Raw genomic sequence first — 21,203 nt, 5'->3', positions numbered from 1 at the left:
GTAGCACTGTGGTATCCAGGCCTGGGGTGGGTGACAGTGGCCTCGGCTGGGCTGGACACGTGGGTGGGGTGGAGTGTGGGTGCGTGGGGGGTGGAGGTAGGGCGCGCGGCCTCGCTGCTCTCGGGGAGCAGCCTGCTTCCTCCACCACCGCCTCAGACCCGTCTCGTCTGACCGCCCATTCCTGCCCCTCGCTGACTTGTCCGTCAGACCCGTGGCCTCTCCAGGCACAGTTAGAATCCGCATTGTCTCATTGTCAGGAATGCATGTCCCATCTGCAGAAAACACAAGTGTCTCATCTGGTTCAGAGCTTCTCCCCCAGCTTCCATGAGTGACGTCGGCATCACCCAAGGGCATGTTGCGGGGCTGGAGGGCAGCGGTGCCTGTCCTGCGGCCTTCCCCTTGCCACCCCCGCCCCCCACTCTTCTGTTCTTTGCTGGTCTCCCTGTGGTCCCCTCTGGTGCCCAGGCCCTGCGGTCCTCACAGGTCGTCCATGGCGGGTGGCTCTTGCCCATAGGAGGCCCTGTCGAGGTTTTCCTAGGCCTCAGTCGAGCCCTTGCACTGACTGCCTGCTGGGGACTGTGTGACACCCCCGTCCCCGCTCTGCCTCTGCCCCCGGTGTAACTCCGGGGTCCGCTCACCCAGCAGGAACGTTTTCGGGCTGGGGGTGTTCTTTAATGATGGCGCAAGCCCTACCCGCGGCTTGGGAGTGGCTCCCCTGCTCCCAGCCCCTCCACTGAAGGACTTTCTTGTGCTTCATCCAGCAGTGGATGGGGTGGGGCCGCAGGCGGGGGCATTGGCACCCGGCTGAGGGCTGAGCCGGGCTTGTCTCAGAGCCTTTGCACTTGACCTGACGGTGACGGGAGGAGGAGCGATGCTGTCCTCCCTTCAGGAGCCTTTCCTGTGACTTGGCCCTTCTCTTCAGGCCACTGGGGCGCTGGCCGGAGCTGGCTGCCCTGCTCACGAGCCCTGGGGGAACGTGCAAGCACCTTCCTGCACTGTGTGTGGGTCCTCAGCCCTAAACCTGGAGCCCACGTCCCCGAGGGACCAGGTGGCGGCTGTGCGGGTCGTGGGACCATGTTCTTAGGCAGGGGGAGGTGAGGGGTCGTGATCTCCATGGCGGCCGCGGGGTGGCAGGGTCTAAGCCCACCTCCTCCTGGACGTTGTGGGCCAGAGGCTCAGGTTTCTGCCGAGCGGCATCCCCCAGGATGGTGGTTGCAGGTACCAGTTAGGGCACTGGGAGTAGAATTGCTCTTCTTTAATGTATGAAGGAGGTTCATGGACCGTCCTAGTGTGGTTATGATGTGACTATCAGAAGGTAGAAAAATAATCGGTTCCAGACGAAATTCTTGGGTGTCAGAGAGAAAGTTTCCTATGTAGTGTCGGTTGAAACATTTTCTTTTTGATGTGTAGGTTTTCCATTTTTTCTAAAAGGCGTTGTCCTGAATACTTAGTAACGAATTTGGGCCGTGAGCATTCCTCATAATGAGCCTGTTCTCTTTTCTCTAAAGCAGGGTCAAGACTTCCTTCTTCACTCCCCGCTCGGCAGCTCACAGCCCGAGGCTGGTGGCGGGAGGCTCACCCTGGGCGCTCAGCCGTTACCCACAGCCACCCCCTCGGACACCGCGTGCGCCTGCGAGGCCTGCAGCGAGCGCAGGTACGGGTATGGGGGGGCCCTCCGCCTGCGGGGGGTGGGGTCCTCCTTCATTGCTGCCCTTGACGACTGGTGGGAGGAGGCACGTCCTCACAGAGGGCGGGAGCCTCCCCGAAACAGTTAGGGTCTCAGGTCGATGGATGCCTCCGACTTGGAGGCTGGGGAGGCCGTCACTGCCGCTGCCAGAGGCCTGGGAAGAGGAGCCGGACGCGCGGGTCCTGATTGGTCTCGGGTCCCGGCTCGGCCGAGGCGGACCAGGGCCCACGGGAGCCTTGACAGCCAAGGGCCCTGGGGGCTGTGCCGGGGCTGATGGCGCCGGTCCTGTGGGCGTTTGTCCTCAGGGAGATTTCGGCAGAGGCGGAGCGGGAACCTCAGCAGCTGCAGAACTACTGGTCGGAAGTGCGCTACACAGTCCGCTGCATCTACCGGCAGGCAGGCACCCCGCTGGCGGACGACCAGGACCAGTCTCTGGTGCCCGACAAGGAGGGGGTGAAGGAGCTCGTGGACAGGTGCGTGTTGCCCAGGCGCGGCCCTCCCCCACCAGCCGCCCACCCGGGCTTCCCCTCTGCTCGGGGGGACTCCCCTCTCGGGGTTGGGAGAGCTTGTCCCGCGAGCTCGGCCCCGGGCACGTGGCAGGCCTGCAGCAGACGGGCTGGGTGAACTCTCAGATTCTCATTCTGATGGAAGGCTTATTACCTGTGTAATGAAAGCGAATGTACTTGTCTCCTTCCTTAGTGTTGAGGCTGACAGTAAGACTCCTTCTGGGCACTTGCTGTGCCCGCGATGGCGCTGAGCACTTTCTCAGGCACTCCTGCTCTATTGCCCCGCGGAGGAGAGGCAGTTGTGCCGCTTAGGAGATGAGGAAACCCAGGCCCCGTGAGGTCCGGTGGCGGATGGAGAGCCATTTGTCACAGGCCCGTTCACACAGGTGCTCCTCACTGGGCGGGGCTCCCGGCAGGGCGCTCGCGCAGGCGGGGACCTTGTGCTCAGTGACAGCACAGAGTTTGAAGTGGGTGTAATTTTTATTCTTCCTTAGAGTTTGTACCATTTGTTTCCTCTGTTTGGAGATGTTCCCAATAAAAGCAGTAAATTTGAGCGAGACGTTCCATGAACTGATTCTCATTTTGGTCCTTTTTTCATGTTTTGAATGCAGCCCCTTTGGGGTTCTGTAACCTCTTGTTCACTGTACTGTAGAGTTCCTCCTGGAGATGGGGGTGGTGACTGGCTATGGGCTGTATTAACTAGTTAGTGATTCAGCCGGTGTGTCTAGCGTTTGACTACGTGAAATGGCTCTGGGTGGTGTGTGCCTTTTTTAGAAGTTAGGTTTCCTAGTGAATATTAGGAACTACATATAACCTGCATGTCACACTCGGAGCTTCACAGCTTGTGAATGCTTCGGAAGAGGCCAGTGCAAAATCAGAGACAGTTGGAAGGAAATGCTCAGTAAACGATTGTTCAGATGGGACGTTACGGCAGAGAGGTTTGGGAAACAGCAGTATTCTAGTAACGAAACACACCGTTAAGAATGGAAACATTCCACGCCACCATTTGAGGTCCGGGTATATGTATGTCGCGTGTTTTCCACATGTTTTCCACGTCCTACGCTTTTCCTCATCTCCATGTCTAAGGACCCTTCTCTTGTCTGAACGCCAGCACACACCGGGAAGGGCCGTCTGTAAAGGCCGTGTCTAGGACCTGACAGCTGGCGGCGATTCTCCTTTGCCCCTTTCCGTGGCCCTTGGCATCCTGCCGCTCTGCCTCCCCCTCCCACCGCCCCCCATTTTCGCACATCATCACTGCGTTCAGCCACACTGGCTCTCGTGCCGTCCTCCACAGACCTGCTGGTTTCTTCTCTTCGCTCGGTCTGGAATGTTCTTCCTTGCTCAGGGTTCTTTTTCCTCCCTTCCATCCTTCACTTTAGACTTCAGAGTCACCATCTCAAAGAGACCACCTGACCTAAACTCCGAGGGGCCTCCCGCATCATTCTTTATCAACCCTTCCCTTCTTTTTTATCGTGTTACTGCCGCCACTACCTGGAATTACGCTCTGTATGTGTGTGTGCTCCGAGCATCCAGCGGCCTGAGAGTTTGTTCTCCTGGCGTCTTCCTGCTGTGGCTTTGACACAGCCGCCTGGGCCCAGTGCTTGTTGAACGCACAGCTGGGTGAGCTTCCACAGCATCTTCATCTTCCTGCCCCTTGGCCATAGCGCTTTTTACAAGTCTACTTGCAAAAGTACCATGTGGTCAAGTCATTAAATTTATAAGATACAGAAATGGACAAAGAAATAAAATGCAACGCATGTCTAATTCCAGCAGGTGAAGAGAGCCAAGAAGGAGGCATCCAGTCTCCTTGTAAGTTCGATTGTCCCTGTGTCATTTTGAGTCTTCTGTGACTTTCCTTTAAGAGATGAAATACCTTCTGTTTCAGAGAACAGTTGCTGTACTGGTAATTAAAATTATGATTGTCATGCTAAGCTAGAAAGTCAATATATCTGTGTGAAGTAGACTCACCACAGTGGGAGTCCCATCGGTTCTTACTGTTTCTCTGACCACGTTTTTTGTAAGGCTACACAAGTTCCATTTTCACTCGGCTCTTGTCTTTTACAACCTAGGTAGTGTGGTCACTTAAAAGTGGAATAGGTGACAACTTACAGTCTTCTCTTTTGACCCAGCGTGGTGCCCAGAGGTGAAAGGATCCACTACCCAAATCCAGGAGCTACAGCTTAATGTATTGTACAGCGTGGGTGCGGAAGTCCCAGCGGCTCCTCCTGGTGACGGGCTCCAGGCGGGTGCTGTGGTTGTCCCAGCGGCTCCTCCTGGTGACGGGCTCCAGGCGGGTGCTGTGGTTGTCCCAGCGGCTCCTCCTGGTGACGGGCTCCAGGCGGGTGCTGTAGTTGTCGCTTCATCGGATGTAGGTTTCCATCTGGAGGCTCCTCAGAAGTGCACAGCTGAAACGAGTGGTCACTTGAAACATAGTCATGCCAGTTACTATAGAACAAGTTTGTAAAAGTTGATGCTCTCCAAGTTAGGGAAGAAATTCGTGAAGATGATCGTTGCTGTGTGGCCTGATGGGGCGTGTATTGACTTGTTGTCTCTGACCTTCAGCTTACACATTTTCTCTTACCGCCTTTAGTATCTTTTGGTGGGATGATTTAAAAGGAGATACACTGTCTGTAAAGTTTCTTCTGATTATGAAAATAGTAGAAGCAGCCCATTTGGATCAGATACTGAATTCCTAGGAAGAAGGAAGAGCAGCCCGCTCCCGTGCTGCAGCCAGGTGTCACCTCTGGGGGCCGTGGCTTTTCCGCTGTCTGCATATAAGCGTTCAGAGATGAGTGCTGGGGTCTCCCGGGCTTGGCAGTTCTGTGGCCCCCGCGCGGCTCCGCTGTGCCCACTCTGCTACCTGCTGGCTGCCTGAGTCCGGGGACTCGCCCAGCCATGTGGCTTCGCGTCTGACCCGGCGTCGCCTTGGGGGTTGACAGCGAGCTCTCAGTGGACGCCGGTCACTGCTGTTTGGCCAGTGACTCTGGGGGCTCCCCCTCTGTCAAGCAGGCTGACTGTGAGAAGATGGCAGTCGTTGTTAGGTGGGCACCCCCAGGCTCCCAGGGTCCCCCTGCGGGCGAGTGGTGACTCTCTCTCCTGTGCAGGCTCTGCGAGCGGGACCCCTACCAGCTGTACCAGCGGCTGGAGCAGCAGGCCAGAGAGTACGTGCTAGAGATGAAGGTCCGGCTCCTGCGGCAGCTGTCGGCCGCGTCCAGGGTGAAGTCGCCGTCCGCCCTGCAGGGCCCCCCGCAAGCGCACCAGTTCATCTCCCTGCTCCTTGAGGAGTACGGTGCCCTGTGCCAGGCGGCGCGCACCATCAGCACCTTCCTCGGCACCCTGGTGAGTCGGCTATGTCCCCTGCCCGGGACGGGGGGCAGGAGCGGGGGGTCTGGAGGCCCGTCACGCCCCTCCCCTCCTCCGAGATGTGCAGGCGGGGCTGGGGGCCTGATTCTTCTCCTCTTTCTCTCCCCTCTGGACTTGGCTGCTGGATGAAAGCGGAAATACTGCTCGGGGACCTTGGGTCCTGGGGGCACGGTGTGGGGACCATGTGAGGTGAGGGCCGGAGTGGGTGACAGTAGGAAGGAGACAGAGGAGTGGCTGTGCTGTGAATTCTGCAGATGGGGGCTGTGTTCTCAGGTGGAGTGCAGAGCATGGGGGACGGCAGGGCACCTGTGTCCGGCCCCCCGGCTCACCATTACTGATCTACTCACCAGCCCAGCGCTGGACTGAGGATAGGGTCATAGAACCACGTGAGACGCTGACCCCCTGTGGGCGGTCTCTGACTGCCTCAGAAGGGAGATGACCACAGCGGGGTGGAAGGAGGCCTCTGGTAGAAACTCAGTTCCTGGGCCTGGTCCTCGACAGCCTCAGGCGCACCTGCCGGCTGGACAGAGGGACAAGCCGTCTTTGCTTTCTCGACTTACTAATAGTCTGTGGAGTTTCTCATCATCACTCAAATTTTACTGTTAAGTGAGAGTTCATTGGGCTGGTTTTGGGTGCTTTCTTAGTGGTAAAACTGCATTTTGAAACAAATGCAGTAACCAGTGGTTCCGAAGGTTTTAAGCATAAGGTCTTTATGTGACTCTAAAGTTGATAGACCTCGATAGAAAAATTAACCATTTTGCAGGTAGTTTCGGGGGGTTCACAGAGCTCCTCAAGCGGCATCACTTCAGTAGAGCATTGCCGTTCCCGCAAGTGAGTCCCGAAAACCTCGAGGGAAGCACCCACCGTGAGAAAATGAGCGGGTGAATGCATGGGCGGGCGGTTACCCTCTTCAGCACCGAGCCTGAGGGACTGACCCCCGGGCGTCCCAAGCAGCACCCGCCCCTGGCTCACTGAATGTCTCCCCGTCCTCCAGAAGTCCAGCTCCCCTGCCGCTTCCCCTGTGCCATCACTGGCCTGAGCCTGGTGCACAGAGCGGTGCGGAGAGCTGCTGCTGCCCCCCAGCCAGCCAGGGCCAGCTCAGCCTCACCCTCCTCAGCCGGTTAGAGTGCACGCCATCTTACTCAGCTACCGGAAAATAATTTGAACCGTGCTTATTGAGCATAAGCTCTAAGCTCAGAATACAGCTGTTTGGTCAGTGATCTATTTCACTTGGCTTTGCACGTGGAGATACTCACTTTGGTTTCCAGTGAGACACCACACCAGTAACCTGGACCCTTCCTTCCTCCAGGGGAGACAGCTGAACTCTGGATAACACAGGCTAAATCAAGGTAGAACCTTTTAAAACGCATTGCTGAGTTGGCATGAAAGGCAAGAAGCCTTGGAGGGAAAAACAAATCGAAAGCTGGTGGAATCCTGAGAAAGTCATGTGCTCAGAAGCCAGCATTCCCTCCAAAGATTTCTTCTCGTCCTGGGAGAAAGGAGGTACAGCCTAGGTCCAGCACATAATGCTGGGACCACAGATGATCACAGCTTCTGTGAGGGGGCAGGAGAGACCCTGCCCACAGGAGGGACAGCAAGGGCCTGTGCCTAGGGTGACCTTGGCAGGGGTGGGGGGCTGTTGATGTGATGTGAAAACCCCAAACCTAGAAGTCAGTGAGTCGGGCAACACGCAGATCCCCTCTGCGAGCTCACTTCATCCCATGTAACCACTGTACCGTGGTCACACCTGAGAAAACTGATGGTGATTTCTGTGCGCTCAGAAAAATGTCCCAGTTATCTCAAAAATCTCTTTTTGTGTTTGGGGTGTTCAAACCGGATTGAGAACAGTTCACAGATTTATAACAGCGTCTTTCCGGGTCTACCCCGTGATCTGAGCAGGGTAGGAGTTGACAGAGCCGAGGTGAGCTTAACTTCCAAGTCCGTGTCTCAGAGTCTCAGCATTTTTGGACTTGGACGCCTTTCCGTTTAAAAACGGAGAGCCCCAAATAGCATTTGTTTGTGCAGATATTATCTATCAATATTTACTGTGGTGAAATTAAAACGGAGAAATTTAAAGATATTCATTAAATCACTTTTAAAATAACAGCTCATTGCATAACATAGACAGCATGTCTCTAAATAAAAAAACTGTTTTCCAAAACAAAACGTTTAGTAAGAAGAGGGGCACCGTTTACATGTTTGCACATCTCTTTAGTGTGGCTTAACGGAGGACATATGTGTTCTTACATCTGCTTCTGTGCTCCGTGTATCTTCATAGGTTGTTTTGGTTGAAGTTTTTGAAGAAAATTGGGCCTCCCACAGATATGTATTTGGAAGAATAGTCTAATAGACTTTTCAGTTTGTTGTGGAAATTCTTCTTTGAGAGAATACACCGGAGTCCCAGTGCTTCTTAATGGTTAGCGGCAGTGTAGAACCTGAAACCGGGTCATTGAGCTGAGCCGGCTCTGTTCCGTCACAGTCCACTGGTGTGGCTCACGCTTCAGGTCGTTTTCTAGCATCAGACGTCGGTCATTTTGCAAACACTGGTTCACCGAGTGAGCTACACAGATCTTGCTGAAGATATTCAGTGTCATGTTAGGCAACACGATATTCAATATAAAAAATGGCCTTTGTCACCATCCCTGTGACCCTCCTCAGAAAGATCTTTAAATGTGGAGAAGCTTCAAGGCCACAGTGGCAGATGTAAGTTTTCCAAAGTTCTGATGTTTGCTTGAGAGCTCGGATTTTGGGCTTGGCCACAAGTGGGGTCAGTTGTCCCTGAAGCGGCAAGCCCCCTCGCCGTGCACACTTGCCGGCTCACGCTGTGCTCACTCCCTTAGCCTCTCTGGAGACAGCCCCTCCGGCCCTCCTGCCGCCGCAGGGCCACGGACCGTGTCAGGGCGTAGAGAGGTGTCTTCAAACACATGCCTTTCCTGGGAAATGTGCTCGTGTCCTGGGCATCAAACCAGCCACAGGTTTTCTAATGTTGTACACACTGAAATAAAGCTGGGACCAAAGTTAGGCCTCCATTCACCTAGGAAATGCCTTCCCAGGCTGTAAGAATTGTGAAATCTGAATTTCCATTTACAAGGCCAGAAGAATCTTGGATCTCCAGCTGTTTCTCAAGCTCTGCTGTAGGACTTGACTGTACACACTTCCTCTTTCTTCTTCCAACCCCCAAGCACCTCCCTGCAGGTGAAGTGAGAAGTGAGAGTGGTTTGGGTGGACATGCCTAGGCTCAGGCCATCCGGGAGCTTTTCCTTTGGCCTCCGGCGGGGGCAGCACCAAGTCTCCGCCGACCCCCGGGTCTCGTCTCTCGTAGCAGCTGTGGCAGCACCCCCCCCCCCCGCACACCCCGTCCCCCCAGGCCCAGGGCATGTTGCTCAGCCTCTGCACACTGTTTCTGGCCTGTGAATGGGGCACGGCAGCACCAAGTTCAGGGTGGCCCACGGGAAGTACTCGCACTACTAGCATGTGTTGTCGTCCCAAGTTGATCTGAGGTTGTGAAACGAGCTTGGGGTCTGCTGTTTCTCTTGCATGACTCACCTGGAAGTATAATTTCAGATTTCATAAAAAATGTCAAACATCTTCCTCATAAATCGGTCTTTACCTTTATTACCTTTAGTTAATGTGAGCCCAAATCCAGAGCTGTGGTCCCACCCTTGCAAGTATTGTAACTCAGTGCCCAGGGTTGCTCACAGGCTGGCGGGCAGGGACTGTTGACTCTGTCCCAGAGATTGACAGGGGAGACCAGGCAGGCCCTCGGCTCTCCTGGACGCCTTCCCTGGACCCTCTGTCATCTGGCTGAGGGCCTAGTCTGGCTGCTGCCTTAGCTCCTTCGTCATGGAGACAAATCATAAATCAGACCGTCGCCGATCCTCTGTCGCCTGGGGACTCGCGGCAGTCCGGGACCTGCTGCGCTAGTCTCTGTGGCCTCGTGCTAGCACAGCGCCTGTGCAGAGTGCTCGCTGCTGAAGTGCGTGGCACGTGTCCTTTCCTCACTGCCTCGGTGGCTGTGTCATTATGACAAGCACGTTCTTAAAATTACGTGCTTGTAATCAGGCCTCATTCCAGGCCTTGGGCCTAGTTTTTCGGTTCTCAGGCCCTGGTCTTCTGCCCCACCCAGCTTTCCTGTATCGTAATTGCTCCGAGAGATGCTGCGTGTGAAACAAGAATGATAAAACTTAGACCTGGGAGGCACTGGTGTTTCGGTTAAACGTGCAGTGAGGACAGGCACTGGGAACGTTGCCAGAGTCAAGGGCTTGAGGCTCCCTGCAGGTGCCACAGATGCCCTCCTGCAGGTGCCATAGACGCCCTCCTGCAGGTGCCATAGACGCCCTCCTGCAGGTGCCATAGACGCCCTCCTGCAGGTGCCATAGACGCCCTCCTGCAGGTGCCATAGACGCCCTCCTGCAGGTGCCATAGGTGCCCTGCCGAGTCTCTGTGCGGGTCTCGAGTACAGGCAGAGGGCTGTGTGCAACTCGAGAGCAGGTGTGCGTGCATGGTAGGGCAGGAGCACACGTGCTCAGCAGCGTCTTGCAGGTGTGTGCTCACCCTGAGTTGCTCGTTCAGCCCCTCCGTCCACTGGGGATCAGGGCACAGAGCAATGGGATCTCCACGTGTAGATCGTGTCCTGACGTCTCCAGGTGTCATAATTTCAGCTCAGTTGGGCTACACAGTAAATAGGAACAGACCAGTACATGGGGCGGCATGCGTCACCTGTTCAGAGGGGACTGGAGTGTGATGCCCAGTGAAGCCTCTCCAGACCGTCCGTCACTCAGGTGAGGAATGTTTCCCCAGGTGCGAGGTGATGCTCCACGAGTAGTGTACGTGTGACTGACAGATGGACGTGTGGGTTCACACACGCGTGGTTGCGGCCAGAGCTGTTGAATATGAACGCTGCACGTGGGGAGGTCGTGGCGCTGTCTGCCCCGGTCACCCTGTCCTCTCTGGAGGTCACTCGCTGTGATGGCCAGAATGCTTCCAAATGTTCAAAAGTTGTTGTCGAAAGTAACTGATGAGGTTGCCCATGTTTAGCAGGGAAAGAAAGAGCTGGCCTTCCCTGCATTGTCACTAGCAGGGAAGTTACTGTGTCTGTCAGAACGGGAGACTTCTCGAGACAGGCGCGGAAGTGCTTGTCCTTCGGCATCAGAGGATTTGTGTGCGTTTAGTTAAGTTGTTTGAGAGGCGGGGCTTGCAGGACATCTGGGAGGCGTGGTTATGAGGAGTGGCTGCTGGCCGTGCACGCTGGCCTCTCTCTTCTGTCCCCTCATTGTGTGCATCTCGCCGCCCCGTTGTTTTGTGTTGAGTCATTTGGAAGGGAGGCTGGATGCACAGGGAGTAGCAGCCCCTCATGAGCAGAATGTTCTGGGCCTGGACAGAGGATGTGGGTTTGGGGGCGGGGGGAGAAACCCTTCTGGGAATTTTTCAGTCTTTGATTGGATGTATCTTCTGTGTATCTGTCTCACTAGGAAAATGAGCACTTGAAAAAGTTCCAGGTTACGTGGGAGCTGCACAATAAGCACCTCTTTGAAGATCTGGTCTTTGCGGAGCCACTTCTCCAGAGCAGCCTGCCGGCACTGGTGTCACAGATCAGGTACTCGGTCTGCACCTGCATGTGTCCTGCTGGCGTGACGGCGTGCTCCTGCCCTGGGGTGCAGCAGGTGCGCACCTGAATGCCACTGCAGGGGCAGTTCTTGCCAGAAAATTACCGGGCTTAGGGGAAAATACAGTTTGGTTGAAAGCTCAAAACCCAAAGAGTAATACGATTGAACTTTAAAATAATAAACCCAGTATCATTGCTACTAAGGTTTAGCATCACAGATTTCTCCTGAATAAGGAAAAGCTGCGGTAAACATAACAGTTCACTTGACAAGTCCCAGGCTTTGCCAGGTGGCTGTGGTGTGGTCTGTGCTGGGGCACTTGGGGGGCCGGGGGAGGGCTGGTGGTGTTAAGGGGTTCTGGGGCGCTAGGGGAGGTATTAGACACGCTGTCAGGTCTCTCAAGCATTCGCTCCACATCGTGGCTCATGGCTTGGGTTCTTCTTACTGCTGTAGAGCTTCCGTGGGGCTTCATCAGGTGTGCCAAGCCCGGAGTCCCAAGTATAGCCTCAGGTCGCTTGCCCTGGTGAGGGGGAAGGGGAAAGTGCAGCCGGGGGTGTTTGCTCCGAGGTGGCTTGACAAATTGGGCCCCTCCTTGGATCTGCTGTCCCTGTGCTAGAGAGCCAGGTGTGAGCTACCTCAGCCCTGCAGCGGGTCATTTTGTTCCTCATCTGCTTACCACCTGTGAACAGATTCCCAGGCTGTAGACGCATCATAGAACAGCACAGACTGTAGTCATCTTGGTTTAAAGGTCCACACCAAAATATGGTTGGGCCAGATTCGCAAAGAAGGGGAATTATTTTTACGTCAATATATTATTGTTGTAGTTAACTTACACAATAGTCACCTATTTTTTTTTTCTCTTGAAATCCATGTTTCAATCCAGTCTTTGTTTCCTGTATTCCTAACTCCTATTTGAGGGGTCCTAGCTATTCCCACTTCTCACCCTTACCTCCGGAGCAAGAATAACCTTAAAAGCAGCTGGGGAAGGAGGACTGGGGCCAAGGTGGTCAGGACAAAGAGTTACTGGTGTGGCCCGCACCCTGCTTCCAGCAGCTCCCGCACCACTGCCTGCGTCCCGCCCACTCCGACAGCGCCGTTACGTTCCATGGTGGGTGCACAGAGAGATGCGTGTCCTGTACGAGTGTCCATGTCTCCATGAGACGTGAGCGACCCTCATGGAGATTGTGCCCAGTTACGATGCTCAAATCCAGCAAGAGCACTTCTTATAAAAAAGATGTGCATCTTGTGTGTGCGTGGGTGGGGGTGGGGGTGGGGGTCCTTATAGCAGCATTCCAGGGTATTTAGCCTTGTTTTTTCTTTTTCTGGTGAGCCAGGGAGTTTGATGGGCCTCTCATCAAACCATGGGTGGGTGGCAGAAACCTGAAACGTGTTGTAGAACCCCACTTTTTCCTGTGCCCTGGCTCTGGATTTCTCATCTTGTTCGTTGTGAATGGTGGTCAGTCTCCAAAGATCAGCAGTGGTTTAGAGTCTTCAGTGTTAATCCTGGGGCCAAGCTGCAGAGTTGCTACCAGGAGCGGGTGAGGGACAGGGTGCATAGAGATGGGGATGGAAGCTGGGGAGAAGGCAAGCAGGGCGTTCCCCAGGAGTCTGGGGCGCCAGAAGGAGCCATTCCTTCAAGTTCCCCAGGGGACACCTTTGTTGGACCCAAGAACAATTCAGATTTGAACTTCTAGTTTACAGATACCTAGTTAACAACTCCTAAAAATTTTGTGACAACTTATATACAAACACTACCCCCTAAAGTGATAACTATGTCTGTGGCACACAAAATCCATAGTTGTGAGTATCTTAACACTGACACTTTGTCTCTGGGCCTGCATTTTGTTTAACTTTATTATAAAGTAAAATACAGATACAGAAAACTACACAAAATAAATGTAAGCTGAATGGATTGATAGCAGGTGAACATCCCTTAGCCCCAACCCAGCGTGCTCACCTAGAAGCAAGTCCGTCTGCATGCCCCACCGGGCCCAGGAGCCTCGCCCAGAGCTGTCACTCAGTTGTCTTGCACAGCGATCCTGTGATTCCCTTTCTTTATTCTCTCTCTTTTTGTTTTTTTTGGCCACACTGTCCGGCATGCGGGATCTTAGCTTCCTGACCAGGGATCAAACGTGTGCTCCCTGCAGTGGAAGCGTGGAGTCTTAGACCACTGGACCGCCAGGGAAATCCCCCGTTCTTTATTCTCTTATTACTCATGTGCATTTCCATAGTCTTGCCTGATTTTTATTTGCTGTCGTTTTTTTTTTCTCTTTTTTTAAATACAAATGATCTACCCGAAGGTTGACTTCATTCAAGGAACTGACTTAATTTAGGCAAGTTATGTCTCTCTGCTTTTTAACAGCTTTATTGAGATAGAATTCACACACCATATAGTTCACTAGTTTAAAGTGTACAATTCAGTAGCATTAATTACATTTATAACGTTGGGCAACTGTCACCACTATTTCCAAAACTTGGATATCACCCCAGATGGAGACTGTGTCACCGTTAAACACTGACCCCCACTCCTGGCCCCTTTTTCTCCCTGCCTTTTGAGATGCTTTAACATGCAGGCCCCACCCCTATCCACTTTCCCTCACAACTTACCCATTAAGGAACCAGCTCCGTTTGTCGTGTAGCGATGCCAGGGTCTGGGTCCTCCAGCAGGCCACTTACTGTCTGTGCTGCCTGAGAGTTCGTGTGAAACCAGAAGCTCTGTCCGAGTCTGCTTCCATCCCTCTGGCAAGACCAGGAGCCCCGTTGTCTCTCCTTATTTGTTGTGGTGGTTTTAGTAGCTATTGCCCAATTTGGTCTTTATTTTAAGTATATTGATATATTCATTGTTAGGGGAATGTTTAATTAGGCTTGTAAGTAAACGTACCTGAACTGATTTTATCGCATTTTCCTTATCACTTATTGTTTCACATAGACAATATTCATAATAGATATTACCAGCTGTTAACTGTCATGTGTTTGCAGAGTGAATATGTAGGTAGTAACCTGTCTGCTGACCCATTGATGCTGTTGACCCTGAGGACACTTTCTGCAGTCTAGCAGCTCCCTGTTTCCTCTCTGGACTCCAGCCCTGTGCCTACAGCTTGTGCTCTGAGTGCCCCACCACAGAAGTCCCAGGACCCCCGGCTGCTTTGCCCTCCACTGGCTCTAAGTAGAGTCTGCGCGTAGGACAGGAGGGGAGCGGTTCTCACCTCAGGCAGGAGCGGGGGAGAGCATGAGTCCCCTCCGCCTCCACCCCAGTCTTCTGGGTGGCCTAACGGGCAAGGTGGGGTTTGCACGAAGAGTGGAAATCAGCTTGTGACAAGCAGGGTTGCAGAGGCAGGGGTTGAGGAGAAGACCGCTGCCTCGTGGGCTGCCGTGCTCTCAGGCCTGGAGGCACCCACGTGCTGGGTGGAGCCAGGGGGGCCTCGAGAGGCCCTGGATTCTGGGTCTTGAGGACTTCTGTTTCCTGGGGACAGCCGCGGTGTCTGAGCCAGCCCCATCACCGCGTGGGTCGCGTCGTGCCCTTTCCTGGCTCTGGGCTTTCCTGCACAGCTTTTCAGTGACCTTGTTTTCCGCGTGCTCCCTCCTTGAAGTGATGGAGCCGGTGTAGACGGCTTCGGCAAGAATGAGTCCATTCGCACGACGTGCGTCTTTGTGCAGTGGTCACCAGGGTGGAAAGGAAGGTGTCTGCACCCATGGAAAAGTTCTTGTTTTTAAATCGCTGTTGTTTATTTTCATTATAAAATTATTAGATTGTCATTGCAATAGAATTCTGAAAGCAAAGGAAACCCTGAAGAGGTAGGTAAGGTAGGTACCATAAACAACTGGGTGCTGCTTCCAGATTTTTTCCAGTGTCCACGCCTCCCACACATGTGCATCTTTACACGTGGTGACGTAGTCCTTTCCTCACTTAACATGGGAGCATCTCCATTTCAGAACATGTGTCTGTAAGTGCATGTGTGTCTGAGTCTGAGTGTGAGCGCATAGGTGTAACTTAGTGTGTGGTTAGAAGGCGTGTCTGGTGTGGTATCACTGATCCCAGCGGGTCACTTCCAGTTCTTTCGTGTGAACAGCAGCGATTATTAAGCCCGCGCGTCATCTTTGTGCTCGTCAGCGATTATAAACGTGGCCTTTGATTTTGAAATTCTGTGTTATGAGGTCTTTATCACCATTGCTTTGGTTCAAATGTTGACACGTTTAGGTATTAGGAAAAGGAACGGTGTCTGAAGATAACCTGCCTGTGAGCCTGCACCCCTCCCCCACTCTCCTTCTCTCCCCTGCCACCCTCCTCTTGAGAAGCCCAGGTGTTTACCTCTATTTGTGACTTTCGTTTTCTGTTTAGTTTCTCGTCTGCCATCTTACCATCTTTCTTAGCAAGATACACAGAGTAAATGAAACTATGATTATATTTTTTATTGAACTGAATTTCCTGTTTTACTTGATTTGAAAACCAGGTCCAAATTTTGTATTTCTCATTAAATGTTTTGTTCTCTCTGTGTCAGTGAATCTCAGTAGGGAGAAACAGTTTACGACCCCACATCCAGTGAACTGAATCTCTGGCCCTTAGTCTTTGTAGAACAGCGTGACTCACCACTCATTTTTTTCTTAGGAGCTGTTGCTTCCTGGAGCGTCTTCTCTAGGCCAGACTCTGTCGTGGGTGCCTGGGCTGTGTGCTTAACTCATCCCGCACAGCAGCCTCGTGGGGTGTGTGGTGGTGCCCCACTTGCCACCTCGGGAGGGGAGATGATGGCCAGGGTGCTGAAAGGCCTCTCTCCCCAGGCTGGGGACCACGACGCACGACACCTGCAACGAGGACACGTACAGCACCCTGCTGCAGCGGTACCAGCGCTCCGAGGAGGAGCTGCGCGGGGTGGCCGAGGAGTGGCTGGAGTGCCAGAAGAGGATCGACGCCTACGTGGACGAGCAGGTGGGTGTGCACCGCTGCGACGGCCGCAAGGAGCCCGCCGCGAGGCGCCACGTGCCCAGGGGAGGGGTGCGAGCGGGGGCTCCCAGCTGCTGTTGCTCCGGAGGGGACGCCCAGCCATGCCCGCAGGGTCAGCTGCTGGTCAGGTCCCTGCTGGCCTGGGTACAGCCACGGTCACGGGCACAGGCTGCTGCCCAGACTCGGTGCTGCCGGCGGGGGCCTCTGAGGCCTTTGGAAACGGCTGAACCTTGCCGTGTCAGGACCCGTTTACTGAACACTGGCCACACGTGAGCTTCAGAGCCCATTCTCCCCCCGTCCCTAAGCATGTCGAGCGGGAGCGCAGACACGAACACACACGGCTGTGCTGGGCAGGTGGTCTGCAGGGGTGGAGGAGGGTGGAAGGCAGGTGCTGCTGTGGGGATGGGGCCCACGGGCAGGGCTTCCAGCCGGCATCCCGGCCGGCCAGCCCGCCTTTCTAAAACCCCCAGGAGGGTTGGGCAGGGGAGGCGTTCAGCATGGATCTTTTCCAGGGTACTGCAGGGTGTGAGGAGTAATAAGGGAACAGTGACAGCTCCGTGTTGTACTTTTGAGGCTGTAGGAAAACAGAACCTTGGTTCTGGCGTAAGGCGGGTGCTGGTGCAGAGTCTGCCTGGGATCCTGGGTGCCGCCTGGCCGCTGGCTGTGACGCTTCGTCTCGGCGTTGCCACCTGAGCGTGGTGAGGGATTGGGAAGAAGGAAGGGACTGGCGTGTGCCCACGTCACTGTTCGTTCCAGCCTCACTCCGTGTTTCGTGTGGCAGTTCTCCCTCTGCAGCCTCAGGGACCGTTACTCTAAGTAGTCTCTCATTCAGAAGCTAGGGGAGCGGTTCCGACCATATTCTCCCGCGTGATCCTGGCCTTCCCCTCTGTCAGGTGCGCCTTGGCAACGCGACAGCTCGGCGCTGTTGAGCTGAGCTTGTCTTGGGCAGGTGGCTCCGCCGGCGCCATGCGCTTGGCCTCTTCCACAGTTGCTGCATGTGTAGCACGTGGCCTCGGGAGCCACTCTGTGCCTGGCCCACGCTCCCCGCTGTCCTGGGGCCCCCGGGGCACTCGAATTCTCCAGCTGTGGCTCGTTGCTGACCACTGACGCCTCAGCTTCGGCCGCTGTGGGGGCAGGGCTGGCCCCAGGTTGCGTGACTCGCCTGAGGCTGGCAAATGTAGGCACGGGGTCAGGGAGCCGTGCATCCTCCACCTGTGCATCCTCCACCTGGACCTGCAGCCAGCTCGGCCCCTGAGGCCTGTGCAGCCAGGCGGCCGGCAGCTGAGTCACTCCGAGGCAGGGGAGCAGACAGCTCCCTCCCCCCTGCCGCCTGCGCGTGCACCAGCCCGTTTGCAGGAGTTTGCTGTCCGGGCAGCAGAGGGCACAGGCACCCGGAGGGGAGACTGCTGCAGGGGACGGGGGCTGTTGCCTGTTCCTCGGGGTGTTCTGGACTCAGGTCCTGCGGAGGACCCTGAGGGGCATTTGGTGCCAGGCCCTGCCCCAGATTGGTTGTGAGCCTCATTCAAGCCTTTCCCCTCCCTGGGCCTTACTTAGTCTCCCACTTGTGAAATGACAGAATCAGATTAGATGACATTTTGGTTCTGTTTGAGCCTTTGTATTATATAATTCTGAATCAGTTTTGTGTGTGTGTGGTTACTAAAAAGCAGGACCGCAGTAAACAGTCCGTTGTGTTCTGAATTGAGCTGCACCGAGCCGGTTACTGGGTTACCTTTAGAGGAAACCCCACATCCGTTAAGTGCGGTGGTTTATCCAGAGTACAGAGGAGAGGGGAGAATTGGGAGCCCTGGTTTCCCGGGACGTTGGGGCATCAGTTCTCTGTGCAGGAGGGACCTTCAGAAAAAAGTCAAAGACTAGACGCCAGCCTCTCCCTGGCTGAACTCTCGTCTTTGGGGTCCAAGCTGACGATAGAAGAAATTTGATGAGCCATTCTTGCTTTAAAAGAACGAGTGATGTGCGAAGGCTTCTCAGGGAGAGAGACGTGTGAGAAACAGGAGCTGGTCTGGGCTGCTTTGTGGGAACCCACGAGGTTACGCCACCTGCTAAGTCTCTGTCCTGCCGTCTCGGCTTACAGGAAGGGTGGATTGCATCAGGTCACGGAACCCCTGTCCCCAACATTAGGCTGAAGAAAATACCCCCTGTCCAGCAGACTGAGGATGAGTCTGTCCTCACCAAGGGTTGCTGCTTACACTGGCCTCAGTTTGTCTTCAGGGTCCCTGGACTAGGAGAGGAGGGAGGACACCCTAGAACCTCACAAGCCATGTGCCGCGTCCCCTGAGAACCTTCTGGGTCCATGTGGGCAATAAACTGCTGCAAGGACAACAGCAGACAGTCCGTCCAGATGGCTCCCCCACCAGTGTTTGCTGTGGGCCTGGACAGTGACATTGGCAGCTCTGCCTTGGGCCCCTCTGCCACCCCGTTAGTATCTACAGTAGTAACAGACGTGTAGAGAGAAGCTGGGTCCTGGCGAATCAACTGGAGGGCGGATCAGATGCTGAAACGTTGATGGGCAGCAGTAAACAGACTGTCACTTGGAAGCCTGTGCTGGGGAGGGTCCTAGACAGAGTTCTGGAGTCCAGATGTGAGGGCTGCGCTGTCTGTCCTCAAGGCATCTACGAACAGGCCAGACCCCAACAGGAAATGGCAGTGCAGCCTCAGGAACTTGGGGCAGCCCCTGTCCTCAGCGCTGTGAGGAGGTCTGGAGAGAGAGGCCTCCAGCCCAGCGATTGAAGTCTGACCCCAGGGAGAAACACAGGAAGACAGAGCTGCCCCCTCCCTGTGAGAGGAGACGTGCAGAAGTGAATTGACAGCAGTCTTTTTTTTTTAATTATTTATTTTAATATTTATTTATTTGGCTGCACTGGGTCTTAGTTGCAGCAGGCGGGCTCCTTAGTTGCGGCTCTCTGGCTCCTTAGTTGTGGTATGTGGGGTCCTTAGTTGTGGCATGTGGGCTCCTTAGTTGTGGCATGTAAACTCTTAGTTGCGGCACGCATGTGGGATCATCTAGTTCCCTGATCAGGGGTCGAACCCGGGCCCCCTGCATTGGGAGCGTGGAGTCTTAACCACTGCACCACCAGGGGAGTCCTGACATCGGAATCTTAGATGTGGCTGGAGTAGGTGACCTGTGAGGTCCCCTGCATCTCTGGCCCTGACAGTGGGGCTTGTTGAACTTTGTGTTTGATGCTGAGCACTACTCGGGGAGTTTGCAGAGTTCCATAGTGGCAGTGGGGAGACGCTCATTCGTGAGTACAAGTGCAAACGAAGGCCTGCGGGCATGTAAGCAGCGCTGGTCCTTGTGTCGAGCAGGGGCTCGCCGTCTGTCGCAGAGGAGCCTTCAGTCTGGAGTTGATCTGAAGGGGCTTCCACTGCAGCTGGCGGTTCCTTCTGCAGAGATTGGTGCCATGCGCTAGAGTGGGGGTCTGATTTATCCCTGACTTTTCCATCATGCTGTGTCAGTGTAAGCTTCTGATGACAGTCAATAACTTGTGATCTTATTTAGATGATTTCAGAAAAACGGTGTAACTAAAATGATAATTCAGGTGAAGAGAAAGAAGATAAATGGTGGCTTGCTGTGCAGTGTGCTAAGCACTGTGCTAAGCAGTAACCTCCTTGCTGCGAGGAATATAATAATCAGAAATATAATGCACAGTGTTATCACTGCTATTGTGATAAAATGGGGGGATGTAAAAATAGCAACATACATGTTGTTTCTAAAAGGAAAATACGGTCTTAAAAAGTAAGACTGAAAGCGAATTTGTTTCTTTAAAAATACTTGTTCTTATAGCTATAAATGTTTACATTAAAAAAGAAAGATCTCGAATCAACAACCTAACTTTGCAACTTGTAGAAAGAAAAAAAAGATAAACTAAATCCAAAGCTAGCAGGAGGAAGGAAATAATAAAGATTAGAGCAGAGGTAAACGAAGACAGAGAATAGAAAAACAGAAGAGAGAATCAGTGAAACCAGAAGTTGGTTCTTCAAGAAGAACAGCAAAATTGGCAGACCTTTAGCTTATGGACTAAGAGAAAAAGAAAAAAGACAAATTACTAAAATCGGAAATGAAGTAGGGACATTACTACCAGTCCTACAGAAATGAAAAGAATTACCAGAGAGTACTATGAACCATTGTACACCAACAAATTGGATAACCTAGATGAAATGGACAAATTCCTAGCAACAAAGAACCAACCAAGACTAAATTATGAAGAAATAGAGGATCTGAATAGTTACTAGTAACTAGTAACTTATAACTAGTAAGGAGATTGAATCAGTAATCAAAAATCTCCCAACAAAGAAAAGTTCAGGACCCAATGGCTTCAAAGGTGAATTCTAGCAAACATTTAAAGAAGAATTAATACCCATCCTTCTCAGACTTTTCCAGAAAACTGAAGGGGAGGGAACACTTCCTAACTCATTCTATGAGGCCAGCCTAAGTCTGATACCAAAGCCAGAGACACTGCAAGAAAAGAAAACGACGGACCAGTGAGCGTCCTTTATGAATATTGATGCAGAAATCCTTAACAAAACACTAGCAAGCAGAAGTCAGCATATTTAACGGGTTATACACCATGATCAAGCAGGACTTATTCCTGGAATGCAAAGGTGTTTCAAGGTATGAAAATTGATTAATATAACATACCACATCAACAAGGAAAAACCACATGATCATCTTAGTTGATGCAGCAAAAAGCATTTGACAAAATTCACCATCGTTCATGATTAAAAACACTCAACAAAATGGGAATAGAAGGAAACTACCTCCATATAATAAAAGCCACAAATATAAAAAACCTATAGCAAACATCATCCTCAATAATGAAAGATTAAAGTCCAAAAGGGAGGGGATATCTGTATATGTATGTCTGATTCATTTTGTTGTGCAGTGGAGGCTAACACAACATTGTAAAGCAACCATACTCCAATAAAAATTAATTTTAAAAGAAGTGAAAGATTAAAAGAAAGCCTTTAATCCTCTGAGATCCGGAACAAGGCAAGGATGCTTGCTTTCACCACTTCTATTCAACATAGTACTAGAAAATCTAGCCACAGCAGTTAGGCAAGAAAAAGATATAAAAGGCATTTAAATT

At 53.0% G+C, this 21,203-nt stretch overlaps 1 protein-coding gene across 8 annotated transcripts in view; it reads left to right on the top strand.

Moving 5' to 3' along the window:
* The window catches only part of FAM193A (family with sequence similarity 193 member A), a 174,128-nt gene that overhangs the window by 97,102 nt on the left and 55,823 nt on the right, over positions 1 to 21,203 (top strand). For 6 of the 8 annotated variants that reach the window (XR_009540457.1, XM_060148847.1, XM_060148851.1 and 3 more), the window contains 5 exons: positions 1,509 to 1,654; positions 1,993 to 2,160; positions 5,298 to 5,532; positions 11,028 to 11,152; positions 15,936 to 16,083. Coding sequence is in view for 7 of the 8 variants with exons in the window: in XM_060148847.1 (XP_060004830.1) it covers positions 1,509 to 1,654; positions 1,993 to 2,160; positions 5,298 to 5,532; positions 11,028 to 11,152; positions 15,936 to 16,083 (822 nt within the window). In the remaining variant the exon portion in view is untranslated. The remainder of the gene's footprint in view (positions 1 to 1,508; positions 1,655 to 1,992; positions 2,161 to 5,297; positions 5,533 to 11,027; positions 11,153 to 15,935; positions 16,084 to 21,203) is intronic. The other 2 variants (XM_060148853.1, XM_060148848.1) reach the window with 1 other exon arrangement.

This window comes from Lagenorhynchus albirostris, chromosome 4, assembly GCF_949774975.1.
Source record: "Lagenorhynchus albirostris chromosome 4, mLagAlb1.1, whole genome shotgun sequence".
NCBI classification, from domain to species: domain Eukaryota; kingdom Metazoa; phylum Chordata; class Mammalia; order Artiodactyla; family Delphinidae; genus Lagenorhynchus; species Lagenorhynchus albirostris.
Note: the sequence above shows the minus strand (reverse complement) of the source record. Positions and strands in the feature narration are given on the sequence as shown.